We start from the raw sequence: 10517 nt of genomic DNA on the forward strand, positions 1-10517 counted from the left end.
GAACATTTAAATTGTATAGTCACAATCTTACCATAAAGATGTAAATTCTCCCCCAGTTGACCTATCATTTTAATGACACTTCCATTCAAATCACAACATGACCTCTTTGAGAATTTGACAGAGATGTGAACAGATGCTAACTTTGGGTGACAACATGAGACCGTCTCAAAAAAAAAAAAAATAAATGAATAAAGAATAAAGACTCATGGGATAAAAATTTGTTCCACAGAATTTACAAAACACGACTGTGATCAAATCACTGCTGGGTGCATTTCAATGCAGTTCAGTCTTAAAAGCCTATGGTAGGAAGCCTGAGGTCTCCAGCAGAGGCTGTTTTGTATCAGAGAAAGATAATAAAGGGCAGGAATCCAAGGACCCAGCTGTGAATGTCCCCCACCCTCAGCAGAGTCCCTCCCAGCTCTGGCACTGGACTGTACCTTGCCCTTTGTGATTCACTTCCTTTGCTGCAATCACTTTATTCAAGACTGAAGTGAGTGGCTCATTCTCCCCAGTCACGTGTGATGTTATCAAAGGTGACATGATGAGCTGCCTCTGGCGGATGTAGGTTTCCATCGCAATTCTTGGAAAACAGAAATAAGAGGTAAGGTGGGAGCGGGAGAAAGGAAGTCTCTGCAGCACAACCTCAGATAATGGTGAGTCGTATGGGAATAATTTGGAAATATCAACACTAAATACCCCTATTCTATCTTTCCGTAGTTTTCCATTTTGTGTCTATCTTAAACACTAAATTCACCTTGGAAATGACTTGAGGCAAGGAGAGAGGAAAAAACCCCAAGAGTACACAAAACTGGTGACAAAAGGTTAGCAACTAAAATCAGAGGCGACGCTCCATGCTCTGTCAGAGGCAGAAGAGGCTGCTGCAATAGAATTGAAGACAGAGCACCCACAGAAGGGGCAGGAGCCCCTAGCTCTACTTCTACTTGATAGTGAGCTCTGCAAGAGGCTCCCTTTGGGCCTCAGTTTCTCCATCTGTAAGAGATGGGCTGGGATCACATGCCTGTTAAGGCTTCTGTCTAGTGTCAACCCCCTATGTACGAGCACAGTGTATATGCCTGGTGTCTGGCAGATGTTCTCAGATTTCTATGTGATGACAAGCTAGATCTTGGCATGAGTGCTGCCAAACAAGCTCCACTTGAGTGACCTTATCAGGCTGCGGCTCGTAAAGGGCGATCAAAGAACCAAACACAGCCCCCATTCTACCGAAGGCAGAAGCACGATCAGCAACTGCACCTCAGTGGGCAGTACAATAGTCTCCTGTCTCCTCTGTCCGCTGCATGTAGGCCAGTTTTCTCCACAGGGTTCCCTGAACCCTGACAATAAAACACACTGCAATATGTGACTGGCAAATGGGATTGCTATAGTCTTGAGTTCCTGTTTTTTACAAATGACTCTCTCTAAATGGACTTGCAGAATACACATACCACACTCTCCTACTGGAAAACACGGTAAAGTTTTTGAAGTAGGTTATGGCAGCGCTTGCCATAAGTCTCAGGCATTCAATGCCAGAGGCTGCAGTCTACATCGTAAATACTTCACTGTGGCTGTTGGCGGCACAGTGAGCAGTAATCAAATTAAGGCAGGGTTCGTCAGGGACTCAAAGTGTGGATTATGCAGTGGGGACGATCTCAGGTCTAAGTATTGTGATATGGTTGCTGGAGGAAAGCTGGTTGAGCAGGAGGCACATCACCACCAGCAAATACACAGATGGCTGTTTCAGACACCTTTCATATCCATGAAGGCCATTCCTATTATGTACATATAATCTTAAAAACAAATATAACACATTCATAGTACTATAATATATATGGTACAGTATTTGTATCTATTAAGTATTATATGTATATTTATATTTATTCAATATACAGTCATATGCCTAACAATGTTTCAGTTAATGACAGACTGCATAGATGACCGTAGTCCCATAAGATTATAAGGGAGCTGGCCAGGCATGATGGCTCACACCTGTAATTCCAGCATTTTGGGAGGCCAAGGCGGGTGGATCACCTGAGGTCAGGAGCTCGACATGAGCCTGACCAACATGGTGAAACCCCGTCTCTACTAAAAATAGAAAAATTAGCCAGGTGTAATGGCATGCCCCTGTAATCTCAGCTACTCGGGAGGCTGAGGCAGGAGAATTGCTTGAACCCAGGAGGAGAGGTTGCAGTGAGCGGAGATCACGCCACTACACTCCAGCCTGGCCAACAAGAGCAAATTTCCATCTCAAAAAAAAAGATTATTAATGGAGCTGAAACATTCCTATTGCCTAGTGATATTATAGCTGTTTTAACATCTCAGCACAACTCATTACCCCTTCTATGTTTAAATATGTTTAAAGACACAAATAGCACTGTGTTACAATTGCCTGCAGTATTCAGTACAGTAGCATGCTGGACAGGTTTACAGTCTAAGAGCAATAGGCTATACCATACAGCCTAGGTGTGTAGTAGTCCATACATTCCGGATGTGTGTAAGTGCACTCTGTGGTGTCTACACAATGACAAGAGAGCCTAGCGACATGTTTCTCAGAACGTATCCCTGCCATGAAGTGATGCACAATTGTATTTAACATATCTATAAATGTAATCAACAAATTAACATTGTATTAAATTCAACATATTTATAAAATATACTTAAACGTATTTATATATTATATAATACATATTTATATAGGTGTGTGCATACAGTGTTTTATATTATACACAAAACAAGAGCAGTATTCATGGAGATGAAAGTTATCACATAATTAACTTTAGCACTGTGCTACATAAAATATTTGTCTCGTCTTGGAAGGTCAATATATAGGTGGTAGCATACAAGGTAAGTGCATTTTATTTTTAATTCTTTTATTTTATCTATGGTTCTGTCATAGATAAAATATGGCTCTGTCACCCAGGATGAAGTGCAATGGCCATATTTTAAAAATCATTCATAGTAGCCTCTGGATAAAAGAGATAAGTACTACTGAGCATGAGCTATTTGCACTATTATGTTTAGAAACTGGTCCAAAGGTGTGGACTTAACACTGAAAGATTAAAATTTTTATATTTTATATATTACATATAATCCATATTTTTTGTATTAAAAAAAAGACAACAGGAAAACAAAAACAGAGGCAAAATCACCAAGAGTTTACATCAACAGAAATAATCACTGTTAATCATGGAATACATTTTTCGAAATATCTAAATTTGCAGGCTTTTAATGCATTGTAACAATTTATATTCCTATAAGTAATGTATGTCTCTTTACAGCCACCTAAACACTAAAATGTGGTCAAGATAAAAACTAAACCTTGATGTTTCAATTTGCATTTCACTCATCTTCAATAAATGTACAATGCCATTTCTCTGTGTGTGTGTGTATTCCCTTCATGTCCTTATTAATTTCTATTAATTCTTTATATATTACAAATACTCCTTTCTCATACATGGTGCAAAGATTGTATTGATTTTTTTTATATCTATAAGTTCTTTACAATTTTTGGGTGGTTAAATCTATCAATTTTTCTTTTTTTGGCTGAATCTTTAAAATGGCCTCCTTCTCATTACTACCATATAAAACTTCTATTTTCCTGTTAATATTTTAAGATTCTAGCTCTTACAGTTGTATGTTTAATCATCTAAAATTTACATTGGCATAAGTTGTGAGACTACAATCTAACTTAGGGATCTTAAATGGCTAACTTTCTCCAAAAAAATTTTTTTTTTGCATAATGTATCTTTCTCCACTAATTTGTGATATCATTTGTAAACAAATGATACATTAACTCAAATATATGATTCTGGCTGGTTTGTGGAATTCTCAGTTTGTTCTACTTGTCTGCAGTGGCAGCCGCAAGTGAACACCGAGATGATGCCTTCTGACTGGCACGATGGCCCCTGGTGGGCGTTGGTCCCGGCAATGCTCTCGGCCTCCACTAGGCCTCCACTGTCTGAGCAGGTGCTGGAGCAGGTCACGACGTTCACACTTGCACTTCTTCAGAGTGACGCGGCTTGAATCTGCTCCCAACAGCTCCTCAATGGCCTACCCATGGCTCCAGCTCCTGCAGCTCAGTATGGAGGGCCTTAGTGAAGCTCTGCAGGGATCCTTTCATACACTCCCAGGATGGCTTTCCCCCGACATGCAGGAATGCCGGCCCATGGGTGGGCCAGCCCTTCATTCTCTCATCTCCTAATCCCTCGCTTCACACAGTGTGGCCCTCAGACCAGCTACATCAGCATCACCTGGGAGCTTGTCAGAGGCAGAACTCCCCTGCAGCCCAACAAGCTCCCCTGATTCATACGCATGATGTAGTCTGAGAAGCCCTGTGCTAGCCCACGTGATTCTGTGTCTTCCACGATGCCTGTTTCATGCCATAGACTGCACAGATACTTTGGCACTGCTGACACGAGGACGGCACCACTCTGCATTCCAGGGCAGACGGATATTTGCCCTTTTATATTCCTTTGGTCCTTTCTATAGAATCAGGGAAGTTCAGTTTACCCTCTTCAAAGGGAGTCCAACATCAAGAACTTTGAATAAAGTCTTCTGTTCAGCTCCTATCTGACAATCTTGCAGCTTAGAATCTTTCCTTCCCTGAGAAAATGGTTTCTAGCACCTGTTTCTGTGTTAACACACAATTGAATGGCTAATCCAGGTCTCAAGTCACCTGGGACACATGCCAAAGTACTTACTGCTGAAAGGGAATAAAATGCTGCTTTTCTTCATCATCCACCTTCCCATGTATGATATCAGTAATATCCATCACTAGGAAAAAGACAAACTTCATTAAAGAAACTAATTGCTTCATGCCTCAGTAAGTTACTATGGAAAAGGACAGTATCAGCAAACATAAAACATTGGAGGAAGAAAGGTACCAAGCAGGGACTTTTTTTTAGATTTCTTTGCCAATGGTGATTCCCAGTATACCCAGCCCAGCAAAACAGTGACTCATGAGGTGCTGAGGAAGGGTTTTGGGTTTTACTGGATCAATTTTGCAGACTACCCACTTTTAAAACTCTACAAGATCGAGTTGCTAAATTCTTCTCCTTTTTTTTTTTTAAAGATGAAGTCTTACTCTTTTGCTTAGGCTGGAGTACAGTGGCGCAATCTTGGCTCACTGCAACCTCCACCTCACCTGTTCAAGCAATTCTCCTGCCTCAGTCTCCCAAGTAGCTGGGACTACTACAGCGTGTGCCACCATACCTGGCTAACTTTTGTATTTTTTTAGTATAGACAGGGTTTCACCATGCTGGCCAGGCTGATCTTGAACTCCCGACCTCAGGTGATCCGCCCGCCTCAGCCTCCCAAAGTGCTGAGATTACAGGGATTAGCCATCGTGCCCTGCCCGAGTTGCTAAATTCTTGAGAAATTTAGCATCAGGTTACTTTTTAGTAAGTCTGGAACCAAAGGTCCAAGAGCAGAATTGTGACATTTCCTTGATCGTTTTCAATCTATGAGCAACCAAAATGTCAATGTAAGGCCCAAAATGTATTTCCTCAATTGAACAAACTACAGAGGAAGATGCTGGGACTTTTGGCAGGTTCTGGGGTTTGATGTAAGCCAAGGAGCCTCTCTGAAAGCATTTAGAAACAAACACAACATTGTCTTTGAAGAGTTAATTTCCTAGACAGGCAAACCACTTACTTCCCAGCGAGTATTTTATTCCACTAAAATCAATACACAGACCCAGACAGGGAGGATTCCAATAGTCACAACTTAGGTTCTACTGTGTGTAAGACACAGTGTTGGGTACTAAGGGGGAAAGAAAGGAGCGTGGGCTAGGTGAGGACACAGAACCCATGCAAAGAAAACGGGCAGTGCCAGGCAGTAAATGCTGTGTGTCTGATACTGACAATGACAACGTGATCCATCTCTTACTATCTCTGGGCCTTCTTCCCACCTTTCTTCCTCCTTTCCTCCTTCCCTCCCTCTCTCTATTTTCAAAATTGTGGTAAAACACACGTAACATAAAATGTACCATCTTGCCCATTTTAAAGTATACAGTTCAGTGGTATTAAGTGTATTCACATTATTGTGCAACCATCATCACCTTCCATCTCTAGAACTTTTTCATCTTCCCAAATGGAAACTCAATACCCATTAAACACTAACTCCCCATTCCTCCTCTCCAGCCCCCGGCACTTACCATTCTATGCTGTCTCTATGAATTTGACTACTCTAGGTGCCTCACATAGGTGGGATCATACAATATTTGTCCTTTTGTGTCTGGCTTATTTACTTAGCGTCAAGTCCTCAAGGTTCATTTACGCTGTATGTAGCACGTGTCAGAATTCCCTTCCTGTTTGAGTAATATTCCATTGTGCGTACACACCACAGTTTCTTTGTCTATTTATGCACTGGTGGACACCTAGTTACTTCCACCTTTTGCATATTGTGAATAATACTGCTACAAACATGGATGTACAAATATCTCCTCCAGACCTTGCTTTTGATTGTTTTGAAGCAGGGCAGCTGGATCATTTGCTAGTTCCATGTTTAATTTTTTGAGAAACTGCCATGCTGTTTTCCACAGCACTGCACTATTTCACATTTGTCTCTGGGTCTCTCTCGTACCTGCCACTCCAAAAGGTCTTCGGAGTCCACAGGTGTGCTTCTTGCCTTCCTTCAGCTCCATGTGGCCCACGCGGACAATCTGGCACACGAGGCTGACGCGGGGCCGGATGAGGTCCATGCTGCTGAGGTCCTAAAGGGGCAGAGAAAGTGCAAGAGGAGGTAGGGCTGGACCACTCTGTCCCCCGTGTCTCTTTTCTCTTTACCCTCTACAACAAAATCCTGTTCAGACCTTATTTCTCAATGCTGAAATACCAGAATGACTCTCTTCTTCCCCATCTCCATCCAAGAGCTATTATGGCATCAGAGAACATGACTTTGTGCTTGTAAACAAGTGCTTTTTTGTTCCCCGGTTCCTACTTCAAATTTACAAATCAGATCATAGTCCGTCGGAAGTCTCCAGTTCATCAGCTTAAGCAGGGTATTGAAAAAGCAGGGCCCTCATCATTGCGACTGTATAACCTTCCTGGATGTATCTCAGTACAGGATGCATTTCAGCATCAAATGAAGTAAAAACCTGTGTAACATTGACATTTACTGGGTATCCACACAAGTCTGTGACATTTCATTTCCTCTTCAAAACAAGCCCGTGAGGCAACTAGAAGACAGGCATTGCTTTATGGGATTATTCACCTGATTTATGAGAGGTCTCCATTGAGAGCTTATCAGTGTATACTGAATCATGACAGACGTGTCAATAAAATATCTATTTCTCTTGGTTCTACACTTGTCTGCTTTTTTTTTTTTTTTTGACAAGGTCTCCCTATGTTATCAAAGCTGGCTTTGAATGTCTGGGCTCAAGGGATCCAGCTGCCTCGGCCTCCCAAAGTACTGGGATTACAGACATGAGCCACCACGCCCGGCCATTATTTGTATTCTTAAGGATGGGTGAGTAAACCCAGGAATGAGCTGATATCTCTCATTTAATTCAACATCAGAAAAAAAATAAATCACATCTCAAATTGGTTATATGAAACAGCTGCCCAAGCTCTCTTTCCCAAAGCAAGAATCACTTTTAACATAATCATTCCAAATCCAGCCCCTGTAATTTAGTTAACTCAGGTCTCCAAGATATCCATCAATGATAACGTCCACCCTGCATTTCTACTCTAGGTCTGCAAGGCTTCTGTTAAAGACTCCAGGTGACTAGTTACATGTATTGTGGCACATTGACAGAGTAGTCGCCCCTGGTCTGTGATGAATATGCTCCGAGACCCCCGGTGGATACCTGAAACCAAAGAGAGTACCGAACTCTATATGTGCTGTTTTTTCCTATACATACATACTTATAAAGTTTTACCTTTTCACTTAAAGGAAGCACGCTTCTCTTTGGCATACCTGAATTGGCAGCATCACTCCTCTTCTACTTTGAGGTCATTTTTCCTTTTTGAAATTCTTTAGTAGCGACAGGGTTTTACCATGTTGCACAGACTGGTCTCAAACTCCTGAGCTCAAGTGATCCTCCCACCTCAGCCTCCCAAAGTGCTGGAATTACAGGCCTGGGTCCCTGATTATCGTTTATTATCTGTCTTACCCATCAGGACAAAAACTGCTTTTTCCCCCTGATTTTTCATGGATGTATCTCAAGTGTCTAAATCAGTGCCTGGCATTGAAGTACATGTCGAATAAATGGGTGGGTTATTCCTCCTGGGGGACTGATGATTTTCCTTTAACCTTTTCATTTTGTATGTTTCCGACATATTCATTATGTGAATATGTTCATATCATAAACAAAGAGAATGATTAAACAGAAGGGAGGACTTACAGTAAACACTGCTTGGAGGTTATTGAGCTTCTCTATTTCCTTAGGCATCCCGTTACTGCCCCAACGAATTAGATAGTTCTCACTGGCAAAGGAAAACAAATTACTCTTAATGAGAGGCTAACGGGGGGTTGGAGACGAGACGACCCTTAGTATAGACTTACAAGGGAAGGAGGAAGGGCCAGAAATGCTCAGTGAAATTCAACAGGCCAGTGTGAAAAGAGCTGAGCTGGGAACCAGGACCACACAGAGGGCCACCACCGGGTGTCCTGGCATTAGAGAAGCATCCCTGCTGTGGCTCTGCAAGGCATGCCCCACACAGATACAGGACACCCACTGCTCCCGATGGGCACAGACACGGTAGAGCTTATGGGATGCTGTAGTCTGGGTTGTCCTTCCATCTCAAAATCTTTGAATAGAAGTTTCAGCTTTGTTGAATTAATAATTTAATTTTAGGTGGGGCGCAGTGGCTCATGCCTGTAATCCCAGCACTTTGGGAGGCCGAAGCAGGTGGATCGCCTGAGGTCAGGAGTTCAAGACCAGGCTGGCCAACATGGTGAAACCCCGTCTCTACTAAAAATACAAAAATTCGTGGGGCATGGTGGCAGGTGCCTGTAATCCCAGCTACTTGGGAGGCTGAGGCAGGAGAATCACTTGGACCTGGGAGGCAGAGGTTGCAATGAGCTGAGATCGTGCCACTGCACTCCAGCCTGGAAGACAAGAGCTAAACTCCATCTCAAAAAATAAAAAATAAAAAAAAGAATTTAATTTTATAACAGTCATTCCAAATCTATTCCCTGTAATTCACATTATGACATTAAAAAATATATATATTTTAAAGAAACAATTGTAAGCAATTACTTTTAACTATCTTCTCAAAAATAAATTCTCCATTTTCTTAGCTGATAAACAGTAGTGCCACTGTAGAGCTGAACAATGCCCACTGCACTCCTTGGAGTCTTAAAAAAAGTTTTTTTTTAATAGACATTATTTTCTTAGAGCAGTTTTGGCTTTGCAGCAAAGTTGAGCTGAAAACAGAGTCCCATAACATATTCTCTCCCCTCAGACACAACTTCCTTTGCTATCAACATTCTCCTGACCACAGTAGTAACATTGGTTAAAACTGATGAAGCTACATTGACACATCATTTACCCAAAGTCCACAGTTTACATAAGGGTTCCCTCTTGGTGTCCAACGTCCTGTGCATTTACACAAATTCATAATGGCATGCATCCACCACCACAGCATCATACAGAATAGTGTTGTTGCTCTAAAAATCCTCTGTGCTCTGCCTATTTATCCCTCCCTCACCTTCCCATGCAGCATTTTGAATTTTTTGTTCCCATCTCCAAGTCCTAATGAGTTTTATGTGATCTCTAAATCCCAGGGAGTATATAAACTGGCCACATAGTTCCAGTAGTGACATATGAAGGCTTCATAGCCCATATGATTTTACATTCTACTGCTTAGAAATCTTCCCTGCTTCCCTATTTTCTCTTCTCAAATCTGGCAAAGAGCTGCCTGGGTAGGGGTCAGGGGAAGGCTGGGTATCTTTGCTAGGTGAGCAGCAAGGGATCTGGGTCTCTGCTACCTGATAAAAGTGGACTGGTCTGGGTCATAGAGGGCCATAAACAACTCTGCATCTTCCCCGATGTTGCAGACAAAGTTCTTGAAGTTCACATAGAGGCCATAGGTGTGGATGGTACTGAAGATGGACTGGCCCCGCGAGTCGAGGTTCTGCAGGATTGACTGAACAAACATGGAACAGAGAAAAACATTCTGATTTTGGCAAATGGGAAATGTTGGCAAAAAAAAAAAAAAAAAAATTAGCCTGCAAATGGCAGACAGCCTGGGCACAGTGGCTCATTCCTGTAATCCCAGTGCTACTAGAGGCCCAGGAGTTTGAGACCAGCCTGGACAACACAGCAAGCCTCTGTCCCTAAAAAATTTTTTTTAAAAAATTAGCTGTGCCTGTAGTCCCGGCCACCTGGGAACAGAGGAGGCTGCAGTGAGTGAGCCAGGATGGAGTCACTGAACTCCAGCCTGGGCAACAAAGTGAGACCCTGTCTCAATCAATCAGTTGATTAATCAATAAATAAAAAACAAAACACAGTCAGATAACACCCAAGAGGAAGTGCATTTGCTAAGAAAAAGTGTATGTAAGCAGATAAATGCAGTGAG

The 10517-nt window shown here is 42.1% G+C and overlaps 1 protein-coding gene across 1 annotated transcript in view; it reads right to left on the reverse strand.

The window, feature by feature from the left end:
* Positions 1–399: 399 nt before the first annotated feature.
* Positions 400–10517, reverse strand: part of LOC105526778 (dedicator of cytokinesis protein 5-like) — a 66417-nt gene continuing 56299 nt past the window's right edge. The window contains exons 7-11 of the mRNA XM_011962892.1: positions 9928–10085; positions 8339–8420; positions 6577–6706; positions 4695–4767; positions 400–580 (exon numbers count right to left, since the gene is read on the reverse strand). Coding sequence (XP_011818282.1) covers positions 400–580; positions 4695–4767; positions 6577–6706; positions 8339–8420; positions 9928–10085 — 624 coding nt within the window. The remainder of the gene's footprint in view (positions 581–4694; positions 4768–6576; positions 6707–8338; positions 8421–9927; positions 10086–10517) is intronic.

Source organism: Colobus angolensis, unplaced genomic scaffold (genome assembly GCF_000951035.1).
Source record: "Colobus angolensis palliatus isolate OR3802 unplaced genomic scaffold, Cang.pa_1.0 Scaffold6, whole genome shotgun sequence".
NCBI lineage: Eukaryota > Metazoa > Chordata > Mammalia > Primates > Cercopithecidae > Colobus > Colobus angolensis.